This window comes from Schistocerca gregaria, chromosome X (assembly GCF_023897955.1).
Source record: "Schistocerca gregaria isolate iqSchGreg1 chromosome X, iqSchGreg1.2, whole genome shotgun sequence".
NCBI lineage: Eukaryota > Metazoa > Arthropoda > Insecta > Orthoptera > Acrididae > Schistocerca > Schistocerca gregaria.
Genome location: NC_064931.1, coordinates 218,143,515 through 218,164,836, shown reverse-complemented (window position 1 = coordinate 218,164,836; position 21,322 = coordinate 218,143,515). Strand labels below are relative to the sequence as shown.

Genomic DNA, 21,322 nt, shown 5'->3' with positions numbered 1-21,322 from the left:
ATTCATTGTCCCAGGAAGGGGAAACTTTATTGACACTTTCCTGGGGTCAGATACATCACATGATCACACTGACAGAACCACAGGCACATAGACACAGGCAACAGAGCATGCACAATGTCGGCACTAGTACAGTGTATATCCACCTTTCGCAGCAATGCAGGCTGCTATTCTCCCATGGAGACGATCGTAGAGATGCTGGATGTAGTCCTGTGGAACGGCTTACCATGCCATTTCCACCTGGCGTCTGAGTTGGACCAGCGTTCGTGTTGGACGTGCAGACCACGTGAGACGACGCTTCATCCAGTCCCAAACATGCTCAATGGGGGACAGATCCGGAGATCTTGCTGGCCAGGGTAGTTGACTTACACCTTCTAGAGCACGTTGGGTGGCACGGGATACATGCAGACGTGCATTGTCCTGTTGGAACAGCAAGTTCCCTTGCCGGTCTAGGAATGGTAGAACGATGGGTTCGATGACGGTTTGGATGTACCGTGCACTATTCAGTGTCCCCTCGACGATCACCAAAGGTGTACGGCCAGTGTAGGAGATCGCTCCCCACACCATGATGCCGGGTGTTGGCCCTGTGTGCCTCGGTCGTATGCAGTCCTGATTGTGGCGCTCACCTGCACGGCGCCAAACACGCATACGACCATCATTGGCACCAAGGCAGAAGCGACTCTCATCACTGAAGACGACACGTCTCCATTCGTCCCTCCATTCACGCCTGTCGCGACACCACTGGAGGCGGGCCGCACGATGTTGGGGCGTGAGTGGAAGACGGCCTAACGGTGTGCGGGACCGTAGCCCAGCTTCATGGAGACGGTTGCGAATGGTCCTCGCCGATACCCCAGGAGCAACAGTGTCCCTAATTTGCTGGGAAGTGGCGGTGCGGTCCCCTATGGCACTGCGTAGGATCCTACGGTCTTCGCGTGCATCCGTGAGTCGCTGCGGTCCGGTCCCAGGTCGACGGGCACGTGCACCTTCCGCCGACCACTGGCGACAACATCGATGTACTGTGGAGACCTCACGCCCCACGTGTTGAGCAATTCGGCGGTACGTCCACCCAGCCTCCCGCATGCCCACTATACGCCCTCGCTCAAAGTCCGTCAACTGCACATACGGTTCACGTCCACGCTGTCGCGGCATGCTACCAGTGTTAAAGACTGCGATGGAGCTCCGTATGCCACGGCAAACTGGCTGACACTGACGGCGGCGGTGCACAAATGCTGCGCAGCTAGCGCCATTCGACGGTCAACACCGCGGTTCCTTGTGTGTCCGCTGTGCCGTGCGTGTGATCATTGCTTGTACAGCCCTCTCGCAGTGTCCGGAGCAAGTATGGTGGGTCTGACACACCGGTGTCAATGTGTTCTTTTTTCCATTTCCAGGAGTGTATTTTCCAACATAACTGCCACTACATAAATTCTATGACAAACTTATATTTTCGACAATTTCATCAACACTGCTATGAATGTTAGATCCAGCTGTGATGCTCCAATATTTAACTTACATACAGCACCAAAGAACATGAAACATACCCTGCCACTGAACATTGTACGCCATTGTCTGAATGAGACACATGATTGTCATGTTTGATAATGGCAGCATGAAAAATTATTCTACCAGAAAGGGACCTAAATGTTCAGCTGCAACTGCTGAGTTTTATTTTATTCCCCAAAAGGCACAAGGTCTCTGCTAAAAGTAGTGTAATTTTGCAGCTGATCTGAACAACACAATTGATTCATTTTTTACTCTTCTCCTTCCTCTTCTTTTAAAACCTTGCAGATGCTCATGTCCTTCACATTTTCCATATTCTTTGACATGTTGAGATATAAACTGACTTTGTAAATTAAGCTTCCTGATGGTAGACAACACCCTACAGTTCACCAAAAATTTTGCGAATGAATCTTTTTGTGTAAAATTATAAGATTGCTCAGAATACAATTGAAATACGAAGACATTGTCGTTGTTATGCAATGCCAACTTGCCCTGGTGCTATTTGATGGCACCACTGTCAAAATACATTCCCCTATTTCACACGTGGCATTTGTCCTGTTTTATCAAACCACATGGTGCACATACATTCCCCCCCATTCCCCACTACACTGCAACTGCTCCATTCACAAGCAAGATAGAGCAAGCACGAGAGCTCACACTCAAAATCAGCAGGTTGTTAAGCTCTAATATAATATTTCAGCTAATAGTCTGTGCTGCTGACAGTAAAAATCAGTCACTGTTGAACTGCAATTTACACCATCCCCATAAATGATGCAAAAACAATTTTTGTGCAGGCTTTGAAACTTTGTCTAATGTTAACATTGCAGTTTTGTATTCTGGTGCAGAGGTCTTCAACAAGTTTCCATAAGACACAAAGTAATGATAGGGAATCTGTAAATAGTCAAAAGAAAGTGAAAATGATGCATGATTAGGCAAGGTGGCTATAACTTACCTGATTATACAGATTAAAGGCTTGAAGATTCAGATTAACTGCGTGGTAACTAAAAATGTCCATTCTAAGCAGAACCTGATTGTTACAAATGTAGATAACTACTATTCCATGGCAAAAATGTCAATGTAATCGCATAGGTTCAATGGTTCAAATGGTTCTGAGCACTATGGGACTTAACTTCTGAGGTCATCAGTCTCCTAGAACTTAGAATTACTTAAACCTAACTAACCTAAGGACATCACACATATCCATGCCCGAGGCAGGATTCAAACCTGCAACTGTAGCAGTAATGCGGTTCCAGACTGCAGCACCCAGAACTGCTCGGCCACTCTGGCTGGCCTAATCACATAGGTGTTAAGTTAACAGTAGGAGGTAGTTGGTTAGATAAAGGGAAACTGTCAACTGAACAAAAGATGCCACAGGTCTGCAATTAACTGCTAATTTACGTTCAATAATTTCTCTGTGGTACAGAAGCAGTTATCAAGGAGAAAAAGGAACCACTTAATACAACTACAGAAGTACCAGTATTCTTCATGATCTTAATACATTACAGTTAATTTAACCTGAGTACACACAATAGTGTTGAGCAGTTTAACAACAGTTAACTATTAATCCAGTTCCTAACAAGTGCTTATCTTTGGTGAAAAATAGCACGAATAGTTTCACATGGCTGAAGTTCCTTCTTCAAAATGGGATCTATTAAATACAGTGAATGAGTAGTTAAATATCTGAAGGAACAAATAGAATTTTCTTAGATTTGTTAGTATTCAGCTGCAGCTTTTCCATACTTATTTACAGACATCACAGAGTAATTCCACTGAAGAAAATTGATTTAAACATGAAAGTCTCTTTTCTTACCATTACAGCAATACACCATCTGACGTACTTCATCTACAGTAGGAAAAGTGAACAGAACATCTCCACCCTCAGCTAAGCCACGAACTTCAACAGCATGCTGGGCCTGAGCCAACAGCAAACGATCAGGTGGAGCAGTAGTTACTGCCAATGGTTCCTCACATTTATGGATGTCCTGATTTGCAAAATGATGAACTGATATTACTCGCACCATTCTTCAAAAATCTGAAAAAAAGACATCAAGGAAATGAAGAGAATTAAAAGAAGGTTATTAGAACACATATCTATACGAAAGACCCCTCTGTTTTACTGACAATCTGGAATATTACACATATATAGTAAATTATTGTTCCCACTATTTTTTGTAACATGAAAATGGAATAAAGGGTGCAACACTGAAGGACTATTGAGTCTAAACACACAATATCGGCAAATGTGCAGTGCAAAATCCAGGTTTTATAGCACGAGCACAGTGTGTGACTTCTCAGTCTGCTGTATTTTAACTGTGATTCAGGTTAATACATCTTTGACTAAATATGTATTTACAGCCATGGGGAGACAAATTTAATATGTCAGTTACATGTTATTCTCTAATTACAACTCTAGGAATCTTGTTTTCCAGCTTCTGTTGACAAAATGGTAATTTATTTTACTTAATTTTGTCTCTGTTACAAAATGTTGTTAAAACTTCTAAGTATAATTAAAATATAGTTTTAAGCTCTATTACTGAAATGCATTGGTGTTGTTAAAAAGCCTATGAGCTGTGCTGCTGAGGTATGTAGTGTACTCAACATGGTGGATCCACCCTCACAGCAGGGTGCATAGTGAGTGGTACTGCACTCATGTCGCTCAAGGAGGAGGGCCAATGTGGAGGCTGGTCATCTGGCCTTGCCTATTTGTCCTGTGAGTGAACAGGTGGCGTTCCAATGTTACGCACATTATAGTGGCCCTTAGGAAGATAGTATTCAGGGGCGGAAAGAAGCCAGTGTGCACTCAGAAAGTCTGCCAGGGCAGGGGGGCCTCATCTGATATGTGGAGACAGCCCTTCCTTCTGTTATCGAGTGAGCAGGGTGAAGTCATCTGCAAGTTGTGGTTACATTAGCACCAATGATGCCTGTCGCAAGAGTTGTGGGACCATCCTTAGTTCACACAGGCGACTGGTAGAGCTGGTGAAGGCTGATGAACTTGCGCACGGAGTGCAAGCAGAGCTCACAATTTTCAGAATTGTTCACAGAGTCTATTGGGGTCATTTGGTTTGGAGTTTAATGGAGGGTCTGTACCAAAGGCTTTGTCAACTCTGTGAGTCTTGGCTACAGATTTCTGGACATGTTTTATTGGGTGGGGATTTGTACAACTCTCCTTGACAGGTCATGGGTTCACTACACAAAGGAAGCAGCTTCTTAGGTAGTAGAGTACTTGTGGAGTCACAAGGACATTTTGGGGTTGGGTTTGGTTGTTTGTGGGAAGAGACCAAACTGCGAGGTCATCAGTCTCGTCGAATCAGGGAAGAATGGGGAAGGAAGTCGGCCATGCCCTTTCAGAGGAACCATCCCGGCATTTGCCTGGAGTGATTTACGGAAATCATCGAAAACCTGAATCAGGATGGCCAGACGCAGGATTGAACTGTCGTCCACCCGAACAAGGACATTTTTTAGGCTAGGTGATAGTTTGAAGTACACTGACAAACATTCGCCAGTTGATATGCAGATAGGGAAGTCAGACCACATTCAGAGTGAAGACAACTAACAACTCATAAAAAAGTTGCTGAATTTACTACTCTCCGAGAAAGTTCTGGCACTCAAATTATTCTTGGGACCAAGAGCTGGTTGACCCAAAGTAGAAAGTTTTGAGATATTTAGCGAGTCATGGAATGTATTTTGGAAAGATAGATTAGATGCCATTGGAGGGGGAGTGCTTGTTGCAGTTGATAAAAATATGTTATCCACTGAGAGGGAGAGTGTTCATTGCAGCTGACAAAAATATTGTCTCTATTGAGGTCAAAGTTGAATGTGACAGTGAAATTATCTGGTTGTGAATAACAGGTCAAGGTGAAATCAAGTTAATTGTTGGATGTTTTTATTGGGCACTCAATTCTGCTGTGACAGTTCTAGAGTCATTCAAAGAAAGTCTATGGTCAGCAGCACATAAATACCTAGATCATGCAATATTAGTTGGAGCAAATATAAACCGGGACATCTATTATGGATTCTTTGTGGGAGGGGGGAGGGGAGCGGGGTAGAGACAGACAGTCCTGCAAAGTACTTTTCAACACAATTTCTGAAAACTGTCTTGAACAGGTAATTCGGCAGCCAACATGCAATGGAGATATCTTAAGACCTTGTAACTATGAACAGGCTCGATGTTATCGATAGTGTCAGTATAGAGACAGGAATTAGTAGTCATAATGTCATCATAGTGACTCTGGGTATGATAGTTAATAAATCAATCAAGAAGGCTAGGTGATTACTTCTGCTAGAAAGAGCAGATAAGCAGTTGTTAGCATCTCACTTAGACAACGAATTGACATCACTCAGTTCCAGTAAGATGGAAACAGAAGAATTATGGGCAAAGTATAAACAGTTTGCAAATCGTGGTTTGGAAAAATACGTGTCTAGTAAGAGTATTACAGATGGAAAAGATCCACCATGGTTTAACAACAAAATTTAGAAAATGCTGAGGAAGCAAAGGCTGTTTCACTGATTAAAAGAGAAGGCACAAATGGTGACAGGCAAAGGTTAGTAGAGATTCAAGTGTCTCTGGAAAGATCTATGTGCAACACTTACAACTGTCATCTCCATATTTTAGCAAAAATCTGGCCGAGAACCTAAGTAAATTCTGATCCTTTGTATTCCACCCAGTCACTCGTTGACCAATCTGGTGTGGCAGTCGAAGACAGCAAAACAAAAGCTTAAGTTTTTTACACATAAAAACTATTCACACAGAAGATTCATACAAAAATATTGTCATTTTACCTTTGTACAAAGTGCCATATGGATGACAAAGTAATAAGCATTCCTGGCATAGAGAAGTTACTAACAAATAACTTGCTGGTCCAGTTGGAATCCCAGCTAGGTTTTACAAAGAGCACTCTACAGCATTGGACCCTCACTTAGCTTGCATTTATTACAAATTTCTAACTCACCACAAAGTCCCAAGTGACTGGAAAAAATTGCACATGACTCCTGTATATAAGGGTAAGAGAATGGACCTGCAAAATTACAGATCAATATCCATAACATCAGTTTGCTAGAGAATTCTTGAAAATGTTATCGGTTCAAATACGATAAATTTTCTTGAGACCGAGAAACTTATGTCCATAAGTCAGCATTGTTTTAGAAAGCATTGCTCATGAGAAACTCAGCTTGAGCTTTTCTCACACAATATATTGCAAACTACAGTTGAAGAGCAACAGGCAGATCCCAGATTTCTAGATTTCCAAAAAGCATTTGACACTGTGCCCAACTGCAGGCTGTTAATGAAGGTACAAGCATATGGAATATGTTCCCAGATATGTGAGTGGTCTGAAGACTCCCTAAGTAATAGAATCCAGTATGTTGTCCTCAACGGATAATGTTCATCAGAGACAAGGATGTTGTCGGTGAGTGCCCCAGGGAATTGTGATAGGACCACCATTAATTTCTTTATACATAAGTGATCTGGTGGGTAGGGTGGGCAGCAATTTTTAGTTGAGTGTGTATGGGAAGGTGTTGAATTTGAGTAGCTGTAGGAGGTTACAAGATGGTTTAGACCAAATTTCTAGTTGGTGTGATGATTGGCAGCTAGCTCTAAAAGTGTAAAAATGTAAGTTACTACAGATGAGTAGGAAATACAAACCTGTAATATTCGGATTCAGTGTTAGTGTTGTAATTAACACAGACATGTCATTGAAATATTTGGGCTTAATACAGCATAGCCATAAGAAATGGAACTAGCATGTGAGGATTGTGGTAGGGAAGATGAATGGTCAACTTCAATTTATTGGAAGACTTTTGGAAAGTGTGGTTCATCTGTAAAGGAGACTGGATATATGACATTAGTGCAAACTACTCTTGGGTACTGCTCAAGTGTTTGGGATCTGTACCAGGTCAGATTAAACGAAGACATTGAAGCAATTCAGAGGCAGGCTGCCAAATTTGTTACCGGTAGGTTTGAACAACATGCAAGTGTTACAGAGATGGTTCAGGAGCTCAAACGGGAATCCCCTGTGGGAAGGTGACGTCCTTTTTGAGGAAGACTATTGGGAAAATTTAGAGAAACAGCATTTGAAGCTGACTGTAGGATTATTCTACTGCTGATAACATATTTTCGTGTAAACAGCACAAAGATAAGATATGAGAAATTGAAGCTCATGTGGAGGTATATGAACAGCAGTTTTTCCCCTCACTCTATATGCAAGTGGAACAGTAAAGGAAATGACTAGTGGTGGTACAGGGTAAGCTCCACCACACACTGTACGATGGTTTGTGGATTATGTACATAGATGTAAATGTAGGACAACAGGACTAAAATTTCCTGTAAAGACATCTTGTGACATGTAGTATACAAACTCTGCTTGATGGGTAATATAAGGATATTATTAATTAGTAATTATAATTATAATAATTATTATTTTCGAAAATGTGCCAAATTTTTTTTCAATATAAAATAATGCACTCTAAGATTCTAAGGTCATATTAAAACAACAGATCCAAGAAGATTAACTAGACAACTTGAAGAGTTCTATGAAACTTGCAGAACAGCTAAAATTAAAACAACAAATTGGATTGCTGCTGTAAAAGAGGATTTGAAAAACTGGGATAAGACAATACAGAAATATCTGTAGGCAGAAAATTCATAACTAGAAAGTAGGCCAGGCAGAAAAACCCAAGAAGATGAGAGCTACTCGATTTGATGATAGGAAAATACACCCTTGGTTAGGAATGAATGTAACACAGACACAAAGAAAGGCTAAATGAAAATCATGGAATGCTCTTTTCTGGACATTGCGTGACCCAAATGTGAATTATAATAACAAACCATCTGAACAGGCCTTGATAGGCCCAGTAGTACTAACCAACTGCATGTCATCCTCAGCCGATAAAAATCGCTAAATGCAGTTATGGAAGAGCATGTGGTTAGCACACTGGTCTCCTGGTCGTTGTGGGTTTTCATGAGCAGAGCCGCAACATCTCAAGCAAGTAGCTTCTCAATTGGCCTCACAAGGGCTACACTCACCCTGCTTGCCAACAGTGCTCGGCAAACATGAATTGTCACCAAGCCAAGTGCAAGCCTCGCCCAACAGCACTTAAATTCGGTGATCTGACTGAAACCAGTGTTTCCACCTTGGAAATAATAATAATAATAATAATAATAATAATAATGGGATTGGCATGTCAATCAGGAATTTTTTTTGTTAGTTGTACAGGGTGGCTGATTCCCCTCCTGTTGCCCCTTCCCCCCTCTACCCCAGGATGAAATTTGTGCACCCCATCTGTCTGTGTCTACTGTTACCCCAAGTGAAAGTGGGGGGACATTTTGGAAATGTCTGTGAATTGTGTAACTGATATTGGATGTGAGTACAAACCCAGTATTCACCTAGTGAGCAGTGAAAGACCACCTAAAAACCACATCCATGTTGGACCGCACTCCAACTGTCATTGTTAACCCACTGGGCAGATAAATAGAGGGCTGGCGGGCCTACCTGAATCCCAAAAGTGGCATGCTAGTACACATGACTATCTGGGTGGGGGAATGGTGGTAATATTGATGATGATAATAATAGCAATAATAATAATAATAATATTATTAATAATAATAATGATGACTCCTCACACAGCAATGTGTGCCTTTATACAGTAATTTACTGTCTTGAAAATTTGTATCTTTTCTTGCAGCAGACTGCCACGTTCCTTCAGTTTATGTTGTAGTGACAACTGGCTTATCAGTCACTGGGCATCTAAGTTGCACAGATGTTCAGTGGGAGCTAAGCGAAGCAAAAGAAGAAGAAGTATACACACATAATGGAGACATTTGGAACATGGGAAATGGCATGAGGCTGTGCACAATGCTGCTGGAAGGAAGAGAGAATATGTTTTAATAGTTCACAGAGGACAAGGTCATTAAAATGCAACTTTGACTGAGAAAGAATGGCAAAGGATATTAGCCTTGCCATTTTCAAAGGAACCAATCCACGATTTGCTTAAAGTGATTTAGTAAAAACCATAGGAATCCTAAATGAGAATGGCCAGATGGGACTTTGAACCCTGCTCCTTATGTATTAAACACTATGAAACGTTAGTCAAGTGATACAATGCTTCTTGTATGACAGCCTGTGGTGATTTTTTTTATAAAGCCTGAGAGCACTACAGAAGTACTAAACAAATCTAGTGGAAAAACATGCACCACAGAAAGAATTACTCTTACAATTCAAAATACATCCCAAATAAGTCAAGAAACTGATTACTTCCTCTCACATACTTCTTGCTTAATGCCAGTCACATTAATATTACAGAAATTGAAGCTTAAATGGACGTATGTTTACTGTCATTTCTCCCACACTTATCCTTGATTGGAATACGGAAGAGAAAAGATTATAGTGCCAAGCTATGCACCTTCCACCACAGAATTTTCCACACTTAGCCATTAATTCCACAATTTATCCAGATATTTGGATTCACAGACATAAATAGAGGTTCAACAAGTTTTTAACTTTTTTTATGATGGCAGCTGACAGAGGCTTCTGAAATCATTTAAGTTATGGTACATAAATGCTTATTATGATGTAGTGCATTAAAAGAGCAGTTAAGTGTTGTCAGGGAAGCAGTGGTGAATAAATGTACTGTGGGGCTCTGGAAAATATTCTCAGTGGCATAACGAGATGTCTGCAAGATGTACATGTGTAAACCCAATACATAATTCTAATCAGGCTTTTTTTCTTTTGTGAAATGGAAACTTATTGCCTACAACATTGTGCTGTAGTACATTACTGAATGAAAACATGCATAATATGTGAACATAACAAATTCTATGTCCCCAAAACTGGTAGTTAATTGCGGCAAAAGTACGTGAAGCCAAAGGTTTCAGCATGTCTACTACGTTATTTTCCTCTTTAGGTTCTCATCAATATGCACAACCAAGTACTTCAAACATCCTGCTTTGTTTATTTACTTTTGTTGGCACACCATGTTAGCAGGAGATAGCGTATTTTGGCAGTGCAGAACTGGACAAGCTTCTTCCAAGTTTAATGTGGTCCATGTGTGGAAAAAAAGGTAATAACTATTACAGAAACCTTATTTACCGTTCTCTTCATTGGCACTTCCAGGCTCCACACGATAATAATATTGTATCTATCCCAAAACAGACTAATTCTGCCCGCTGTTCAAATAAAATGGAAGATAATTAACACAGAGCAAGAAAAGTAATGGCTGAGGATCAAACCCTGAAGAGCACTCATGGTGATTTCTAGACACCATCTTTGCTTAAAAAAATAACACAGTTTATATGTTATATATTACAACAGACAAAGGTGTCTGTAACCACTGGAGGCAGTGCCACATGTTAACCGAAAGTTGTAACACAACACATGTCATATTAATATAAATAAACCCACATGATGATGAGATTTAAATCTCTGAAATTCATTGTGGAAAAAAATTAAACAGCGACTGGTAACAGTAAACTTTTCATGTCGTTCTACAACTTGTGTTTATTACGCTGAGTATCCTACTGTAATTTTTTGCATCATGTTTCTAAAATAGAAAGTAAATCAGGCATGTGCTCAACTGTGATACATCCAAATGCTTTTGATAAGCGAGGGCTCTCACCTGGTGATAGATTATCATTTAAAATATTTATTATGTGCTCATTGACTTTATAAACAGGTATCTCAAGAGAGCAGCCCTCTTGAAATTCAAACTGGGATTACTACACAGGTGGCTGCAGTTCTTGAGTTCATTTATCTTCTCAAAAACTTTGGAAAATTGGGTAAGGAGTGAGACTGACCCATAGTTATTGATATTGGTGGAGTAGCCTTTCTTGTAGAGAGACCTAACACTCCAGAATGAGATTTTCACTCTGCAGCACAGTGTGCACTGATATGAAACTTCCTGACAGATTAAAACTCAGATGGTAGAGCACTTTCCTGCAAAAGGCAAAGGTCCCAAGTTCGAGTCTCAGTCGAGTACCAAGTTTTAATCTGTCAGGAAGTTTCAGACCTAACATTGTTACCTCTGAATTAATGGTATATTGTTCATGTGGCTAAGAACATTACATTTTGTATATAGGAAGGAAGATCACAGTTTACTGTCCCCTTGATAATGATGTCATTAGAGACAGAGGTTGGATTCAGAAAAGGCAGGCAGAGAAAGGCAATCAGTGACATCATTTTAAAGGAACTGTCCCAGCAAAACCCAAATCCAGATGGGTAAATGGTGAACAAACCAGTTTCTTCCCAAATAAGAGTCCACTATCTTACCACAGTGCCACTTGACTTGTAACATATTACGCACAAAAGAATTTCGGTGCCTCAGGTGATATCATCAACTAGGTATGAACTTATACTCTTAAGGTCCATGACCATTTTCATTTCACTAAGTTTCCTCCATATTTTTTCTTGACTGCATGATTTTGTTCTCTCTTAACTCATTTACTGAGGGTATATTCACTGTATTTCATATATGATTTAAATATTTCTGAATACTTTTATCATGCCATTTTAAGTCAGAATTTGCTAATATACAAATGACTAATAAATATTCACATAACAGTTGAAAGACAGAAGGAAGGAAGAGTAGGGTTTGCCATCCGATCAATGAGGGGATCATTTGAGTGGAGCACTAGCTCAGATTGGGAAAGACATTTGGTCATGTCCTTTTTAAGTACAATATTGTTGACATTTATTGCAAATCACAAATGTTGCACTAAAATGGTACACTGATGATACGACAAACTTAATAATGTAATGAGAGTAATAGAAGTCATGTTTCACATTGCAATAATGAAAAGAATAAGGGATTCAATGAAGCTGTATCAGTGTCTTATTTGGAATTCAAAACAACGAGGAATGAGGAATAAGAAGTATACAGTTTAATACAAACATTTTTTTTTTTTTTTCTAAAGAAAAAGGGAGCAAAACTGGATCCTGGAAATGTGTAACATACTTCCTAAGGATGCAGACTGCAATCCACACATGACACCAACTCTTAAACAAAGCACAAGTGTGTCATTTTCTTACACTTTCATTCTTAAAACTGAAATTAGGAAATCTGTGTGAGACACTCTTGGCATAATATTAATTTGTATAATCAGTAAAAGACTGTTTGGGAGATGAGTGGAAAAATCATATGGAAGCTGTTGCAAGGAGGTAACAACTTACTCTCATGAAAGGTTCTCATGTACCTTTAGAGAGTATGCATTCAAAACTGCTTGTGAGATCATTGTAATGAAGCCACAATATATTACACATACATAACATGTGGGAATGGTAAGAGATTAGGGCCTGTATGGTGTAAAGAAGAAAGTCAATTTTCCATTCCAGGACTTACTATTGGAACAGTAATGAGGGGAATGAACAATACATCACGCATCATACGGTATCTTCCAGAAAATATAGGCATGTAAAACTTGAATGGGGGCTGTAAAAGTCTACAACGTCTTGTGCAACCTTTAAAGAGTCTTCATGGCTAGACTGAATGATTGAATCCAAGTTACAAATTTAAGAAACAACTTTGGAAATATGTAAGATAATAAGTATCTAATTACCAACTGAATACAAGCAAATGATTATAAATCATGTGCTTAATGTTTATACATGTCAGTATACTTAACGTCAAGGTTTAACAAGACTACGAAAGTGAACGACATAACCGTAGCATTCACTGAAATTTTGAACGCCAAACGAATGTCCCATTTACACTGAAGTGTTAATTGACGCATATACGATTGTACGAATAGCGTGGGGTAAACACGATGAAAGGAGATTCGAATTTTCAACGTGGTGATCTAGGTGTTTACGGCGAATTGGGTACAACTTCATAACGTATGTCCAGTCATGACTGGTGCCGTTAAATGCATATAGATTTACTTTACTTGCTAACACAACAATAAAAAGTGGTGGACGCGTTAGTTTTCACGAGTTATATGTATTCTTCTGGACTTCACACATATCGTATGATATTTTGATCATCAACACAACTGTTTTTAGAGTTTCCTTCTGCTATACCGAAAATTGATGACAATACTTCATAAAGTATCTTTTGGGCCGCTTACACTAAAGTTTCGCCACCCAATTTTTATTGATTTCAGGTTCTTTGTAGCCAATGTCAAAACTAAGAATCAATGTACATATTATCATCTCAATAAATAACAATTCAAACGATATCATGCGGATTTAGGGAAAAACAAACAATTTGTATTTACTGTTTACTTTACCTTATCCTAAGAGAATCACTGTAAAGACATTCCTATTTCCTATGTTGACTACTAAACAGAAATCTAACTAGATACTGCAGGATACTGCAGGGAATTTATACACTGCACGGAAGTTGTGAACAAAAATTGTATTTCTATTTTATTTTTTAATATTATTTCAAAAGTAAGAAAAAATACAACTTACAGGAAAGTTGACACTTATGAGATAGTCTCGGCATGTGAACATCACAGAGAGAATGAGTCTTGTCAATTGTTTTGCTTCTAGCGGTATATCAACTTCAACTGTAAGATATGCAATGAAAATGATGTGTGTGCGTCAGCAGTGTGTTAGGAATTTAAGTGAAAAATATATATGTTCAGAAACAATTGCGACTGTATTCAGCAGAAATTGAACTACGATTCGTTGGACATGGCCCTTTGCTCTGAAAATGAATTCAGTGAACAGTGGATCGTAATTATTGTGCGTTGCGGTAAACGCTTGGACAGATCATGGGAGTATTCGCTGTATTTCGAATGTGATTTTAAACTTTTTGGTAAGCTTCAGTGATAATATTTTAATCAAAACTTGCAGAGCTTGCTTATGCACAAATATACGATGCTTTTTAGAACGATAGATCAGACTGGTTTTGTTCCCCTGCAAATAAAGTTTGTACTTGAATGATTGTAAACACTAGCAATCAACTCAGTTCCATAGTTTAGGGTAATGGTGCAAGTGCCATATTTCGCGGAAAGGTTTCGCAAGATGTGTTCGATGGAGATTAAGTCTATTTGCCGGGCTAGGAGACAAATCTGGTCCGGGAAAATGTTTTAATCTCTCAGAAACTTTCAAATATGCGTACACTTTGTTGTAGAATAAAAACTCATTCTGGAGTTTCCTAAGTATTATCTGTTTCTTAATAGAACCATTAGCTGTAAATAATTCGAGTGTTTAGCTCCCATTATGTACCTTCCTCCCCTCCTCTTTTTGCATGGGTAGTACAACTGACGACGCTTCCTTTACCTTTGCTCAGCTTTGTATGCAGATGTGACATTAGCTGTCAGTAGAACAACACATTTAAATCTGACAATGGAACAATGTGTAACTGGATTTTAAAGCAGTCCTCTGCTGGAAAGCATTTTGTATTTTATTTTTAGGTGTGTTAGTGAACCTGTAGCTTTTTAATTAACAAAGAAACTTGACATTCACTTTGCTGTACTTAGTTCCAGGTTTCCATTACCCATAAAAAAAGCTTTGAATCCTGTAGTTCATTTATTCAAAATCCTTGCTGACTGTTAAGGCATTACTTGGTATACACATTATCTAGAGTATTACAGAACTCCCGCCCCCCCCCCCCCCACACCCAAGGGTATCAATGTTTGATCTGTTTCAGACTGATTGGCAAAATTTTCTGCATGGAGTTGTGGATTTGAACTAGTACTTTATTTTCCTGCTACAAAATTAGGTTGTTCACCCTCCCATCTCTGCTTTTATTTTTTTAACTGTTGATGTTATATAGGCATCATCTCTTGACATTAAGCCTACGAATAAACTGCTCTATCTGCATTTTTAATGTTGTCACTCATTCCCAATCAAATATTGCACCCTAGACATCCGTGACTTCATTGGGCCAACATGTTGCCGACCGGAGTGGTCAAGCGGTTCTTGGCGCTACAGTCTGGAACCGCGTGACTGCTACGGTCGCAGGTTCGAATCCTGCCTCGAGCATGGATGTGTGTTGTCTTTAGGTTAGTTAGGTTTAAGTAGTTCTAAGTTCTAGGAGACTTATGACCTCAGCAGTTAAGTCCCATAGTGCTCAGAGCCATTTGAACAAACATGTTTTCAATACAAAATGATACTGCAGAGCTCGCTTGTTCTCCCCAACTCCCCCTCCCTCCACCCCCAGGCAGTACAATGCACTATTTCTTTGGACAGATATGCTTGGATAGCCTAATGGTAGGGCAACTGCCTGCAATAAGGGGAAATTAGGGTTTGAGTTCCAGTCTGGCACAAATTTTCATTGTCGCCATTCTATTATACAGCTGATTGTTGTCCATATTCACAGCTGTGTATACATTTCATGTTCAACACATTGTGGGTTGAAGACTCTTCAAGTATACTACTAACTTCATGGAAGTTTTCACTTTCAAAAATACTCGGCTGCACGTATATGCAAGCAGGTTTCTTCCGTACTATTTTGCTCTATACCACCTGGATCTTAATGTTTTTCCCCCTTATTATCCTACCTTGGCAGTATTAATTTGGTTATTATTTTTCTGTCAAATCCTTTTAATTTAATTTATTTGTTTCCTTTCCAATTTTAACATCGTTTCTTTTGTTTACAGATATGTTTTATGACTTTTGTGTTTTTTATATGTTCATTTATGTCTCAGTACTTCAAGTAATACTCCTCTCATCTTGGTAATTCAATTCTCCTGTAGTATTTCACATGATTTCAGAAATATTTGTATATCGCATAGACAAACACTGTTTTGATCCACTTGTCAGTATAGGACCTGGCAGGAAATGTATTCCTTCATAATGGTAGTTGCTTATGAGCAGCTTAATTTCCTTTTTAATACTTATTGCTTATAATTGTACCACCTATTTCTGTGTCTGTATGCTTATTAAATATTGAAGATTCAGTATGTTTGTTCTTCAGATTAAAATAACCAGATCTTTTGTATTTTTCATTGTGTTATTTGTTTCATTTCCTTTCTCAATAAGTGAATGACAAGTATGTTCACCTTATAAGTAATAAATATATTTATTTGTAACATACTGCATGATACATTGTACAGTATTCTACACACAAATTCCACCATATTCTTGTATATGCTGGTTTGTCTTTTAGGTGAATAAAGCATTAATATGACATGTAAATAAGTTTGTTTAGCTTTACTTAATTTAAGTATCTGAAATCCAAAATTGATTTTTCCCTGTTTTTAATGAGACAATCAATGGACATTCTTTTTAGAGAAAATACAAAACTGGCAATAACAGTGCACTCAGCAGTAAACTTCAGCAAAAAATTGCAAACATGATTCCATAATAGAAATAACAACTGCCCATTCCTCCCACTACTAGTGTGTTACAGTTGAATTGTTCATATTATAAACCCTTCGAAAGTTACCAGACTCAGTAGAGAGAACATATCTCTAATACCATAAAATGATCTTTTTTAAAACAAATTTTTGATTTTATTATTTTCTTCTTTTTGATTTTATTTTAAAAAAATCTATATGATTGGTGTACCAGTTGGCCAGATGGAATGGGAATATTTTATAAAAGGCTCTAATACATGTTCCTTAAACAACTACCTAATCGGAAGCCTACAATAAGAAACTCAATAGACAAGATGATTTAATTTTACAGATAAAACTTCCATGTAAAACTGCTCATACTGACATCCGTGTTCTGTCTGATTACTCTGTCTTTAACAGTGCATACCCAGTTGTATGCAAACTGATAGATAAATTGCTCAAAATAGTTTTGCACAATCTTAATGACGTAACAGGCTTTGTGTTTCTTTTTATTTATCGTGAACCATATTCTCAGTACTTCTTCAGCCACAGGAAATGGCTCTGTATAGCCATCTGTGTGACAGAGATAAATCAATGGCATTCAGCAGAGCACACTGTGTCTCCAATTGTAAATGGGACAGTGCAAACTGTGTACACAGTTCAGTGTGTCATTGTGCCTTGCAGAGTTGTTTGAAGCTTACAGAATCCACACGTGGTCACTTTACAGCAAGAAGAGTTGTCAGAGTGGAAAGTTTCAACCAAATTTGCATACACAACAGCCGTATCATTTGAACATTCAGCCAGAGAGATGTAGAATACTGAACAACTGCCTCATAGGGGTCGTCTGATATCGACAGCAACCACAGACTGCTTACTATGAATTATGGCTTGTAGGCACCCTAAGGAGACTAACAGAAATGGGTGCTCCCATTTTGGAGGCAACTAGGAGGGCAGTGTCAACTCATACTGATCACAATCACCTCCAGACAATTAATTTCCCGTCCAGGAATCCGTTACAAACAACAGTTCAAAACCCACAGCATCATGGTGCATGAAGAATATCAGTAAGGGAACACCTGGTGAGGAGTCTGGGTTAAGGAGAGCTTGCCTATGCGGTCAATGTTAAATAACCCAAGTGTATGTACCTTTATCTCTCGAACCAATGAAGATAAGAATCTAAAATTTTTACAGCTATATAATTCAAGTTATTTGTATCTCCTGAAGCAGAAAAATAGATCAGATACAGAACTACTATATAATGATGCCATTTTTATTGTGAATATTTGTACATGGAAGCTGCTAGGTTCATACCTATTCAAATCACTATCATCATTGTACTTCAGTAGGTACAATATGTTACAATAAAACAGATCACAAAGTTTCATGTAGCTATCACAAGTAGTTTTTTTATGTATAGGTACATAAAGCATAAATCATGCATTTTGAGAAAATCATATTTAAAGTTTAAAATGATAAGAACTCACTCATATTTTTAAATAAAGATTCAGAAGCACCCAGCAGCATAGTTTACATCATCATCCTTGCTGCTTTGGTAGTGAACTCCACTGCATGCTGTGCCTCAGTATGTTTAGACTTATCTAATAATTTTAACCTCTTTACGGTATGACAGCCTGAGCTGATGATGACTAGGGGAAGAATTCTTTTTTCTCCCCTATGTTTCCATCATAAATTGTTAATACAGTATCACCAACTCCCCATTTCAGTGTATTTAATCCTACAAACACATTTTAGGGCACTCTTGCCCATACAATATGATTGAAAGACTCGTGGGATTCTGAGTCCGCCCATGTAGGCACGTTTGGAGGTGGTCTGGATGAGCTAGGTTCCTATAAATTCGTTTGATGGCTTCCATAACAGCTTCAAGAATAGTGTTCTTGTATTCAGAATAAACTCCTGAAACTTCAGCTTTCCGGAATTTACACCATGATTCAGGTCCAATTTTCTAAATCATTTCCATTATTCCTGATTGCCATTCCACAATACTACTGAAACACATCTATTGTTGTATCAGTCAGTTGACACTCAGTGCCTTGGTATCTGATGATGTTGTGGTGCGAAGAGTTTGTATTAATTTTCTGAGGTCTGTGCCCAGGATTTGATTTAGTTACACTCTTTTAGGCTTTAGAATTACATATAAAGAGATGTATATTCGAAATTAGGTAGTTTTGGAGATACCCAAGGAATGTAGTAATAAAATTAAAAATGAAATACTTGTAAACATCACATAAAGGTAAGTTATATGCCATTTTGTCCATATAAGAGTGAAGAATGTTATAGGACTTGTTTTGTAAAGTCAGAAATTCAGATTTTTTTACCTGCAAACTTCCCTTAATGGCATCTGGTTTTCTTCCTTACGAATGTAGAATTTCTTTGATTCCTGAGGATAATTGTAAAAGAGGCAGGAGTCAACCTAATGGGATGGACTGCACCTCCAACCCCCCCCCCCCCCCGTCCCCCTCCATCCTCTCATACACTGGATGATGGATGACCTTAGGAGGGCCAACATCAGAGTGTGGAACTGGAAGCCAGAATGTTACAGTGCGTTTGGTGAAAGAACATTTTTGAATGTTACACACAAGCTTATTTTGATTTCATAGATGTTCAAAAATGTGCACTTTCAAACGGATTGCCTTTATTTTGGTTATTGTTTTTTTTTAGTTAATAGTAAAGCTATTTGTTTAGTTTAGTAAATGGTATTCTTCAATTCCCTGCTGCTCTTGAATGTAAGCCCACATACATTTGCAAACATGTAGGTGGTGCAAAACTAACTCTCTCTCTCTCTCTCTCTCTCTCTCTCTCTCTCTCTCACACACACACACACACACACACACACACACACACACACACACACACACACACACCTGCTTATATGAAACTATGACATGGCGAATTAGTAGCAACAGAAAGATGACGAGAAAACCAGAGAAGCTGGAGAAGGTTGTATTCTAAGGAGACCCTGCAAGTGGTGGCGAAGTGATATTATGATGATGATGATGATGATGATGATAATGATAATGATATGACAAGACACCAGTATCCAAAACAATAACAATGTGGTATCCAGAATCTGTGTGACATATAAAGTATAATTTAAAATGTATGGAAAATTGTACAATGTAAAATTATAGCTTCAGTGCATTCCCAAACTGGTTGTTGCATACACTATGTGATCAAAAGTGTCCAGACATGTGGCTGAGAATGACTTACAAGTTCGTGGTGCCCTCCATCGGTAATACTGGAATTCAGTATGGTGTTGGCCCACCCTTAGCCTTGATGACCGCTTCTACTTTCGCAGGCATACGTTCAATCAGGTGCTGGAAAGTGTCTTGGGGAATGGCAGCCCATTGTTCACAGAGTGCTGCATTGAAGAGAGGTATTGATGTTGGTCGGTGATGCCTGGCACGAAGTCGGCCCTCCAAAACATCCCAAAGGTGTTCTATAGGATTCAGGTCAGGACTCTGCGCAGGGTAGTCCATCGCAGGACTGTTATAGTCGTGTATCAACTCCGCCACAGGCTGTGCATTATGATCAGGTGCTCGATCGTGTTGAAAGGTGCAATTGCCATCCCTGAATGACTCTTCAACAGTGGGAGGCAAGAAGGTGCTTGAAACATCAATGTAGGCCTGTGCTGTGATAGTGCCATGCAAAACGGCAATGGGTGCAAGACCCCTCCATGAAAAATACAACCACACCATCACCTCCGAATTTTACTATTGCCGCTTACACATGCTGGCAGATGACGTTCACCGAGCATTCACCATATCCCCACTCTTCCATTGTGTACCATGTACCGTGATTCGTCACTCCACAAAACGTTTATCCACTGTTCAGTCGTCCAATGTTTACTCTCCTTACACCAAGCGAGGCGTCATTTGGCATATACCGGCGTGATGTGTGGCTTATGAGCAGGTGCTTGACCATGAAATCCAAGTTTTCTCTCCTTCCGCCTAACTCTCATAGTACTTGCAGTGGATCCTGGAGCAGTTTGGAATTCCTGTGTGATGGTCTGGATAGACGTGACGTCTGCCTATTACACATTACGTCAGTGAACAGACAAGGCTGGCATGTATGCTTTTGTGCTGTACGTGTCCCTTCACATTTCCACTTCACTATCGCATTGGAAACAGTTAACCTAGGGACACAGGAAGATAGGTCAGTACTTAGTTTGATGCTGCAAGCTAAATGTAAATCACACTGATTAGTATCAGGAGTGTGTTTATCTGCCAGACTAATGAAGTCTGCATCTGTTATAAGAGTTATTTATTGATCAAATCTAATGGCTCAGTGTCACATAGTTGTCCAAATGGAAAGTAAGCTAGTAAATATCAAGACAAAGAGCTATACGGAAAGTTGATAGAATATCTTGGAGGAAGGAAGAGTAGGGTGTAACACCCCATTAGTGACAAGGTCTTTAGAAACAGGGCATGAGATTTTGATTGGAGAACAACAAGAAAGAAAATTGTGTGTGTACTTTTTGAAAAACTCTTCCAGTATTTGTCCTAACTGATTTAAGGAAACCATGGAAAACTTAAATGCAAATGGTCAGATGAGAAGTTGAACTCAGAGCCTTTCAGATGGAAGTCTTACGTCCTA

General features: G+C 39.2%; 2 protein-coding genes across 6 annotated transcripts in view; one reads left to right on the top strand and one right to left on the bottom strand.

Annotated features, from left to right (window-relative positions):
- LOC126297483 (Hermansky-Pudlak syndrome 3 protein homolog) overlaps positions 1–13,990 on the bottom strand; it is a 163,594-nt gene extending 149,604 nt beyond the window's left edge. The window contains exons 1-2 of one of the 5 annotated variants that reach the window (XM_049988359.1): positions 13,893–13,990; positions 3,305–3,526 (exon numbers count right to left, since the gene is read on the bottom strand). In XM_049988359.1, the coding sequence (XP_049844316.1) occupies positions 3,305–3,515 (211 nt within the window). In that variant the 5' untranslated portion in view covers positions 3,516–3,526; positions 13,893–13,990. Of the gene's footprint in view, positions 1–3,304; positions 3,527–13,546; positions 13,737–13,892 lie in introns of those variants that run through there. The other 4 variants (XM_049988361.1, XM_049988362.1, XM_049988360.1 and 1 more) reach the window with 4 other exon arrangements.
- A 70-nt stretch (positions 13,991–14,060) lies between these two features.
- Positions 14,061–21,322, top strand: part of LOC126297484 (uncharacterized) — a 338,377-nt gene continuing 331,115 nt past the window's right edge. Inside the window, exon 1 of the mRNA XM_049988365.1 lies at positions 14,061–14,241. Coding sequence (XP_049844322.1) covers positions 14,061–14,241 — 181 coding nt within the window. The remainder of the gene's footprint in view (positions 14,242–21,322) is intronic.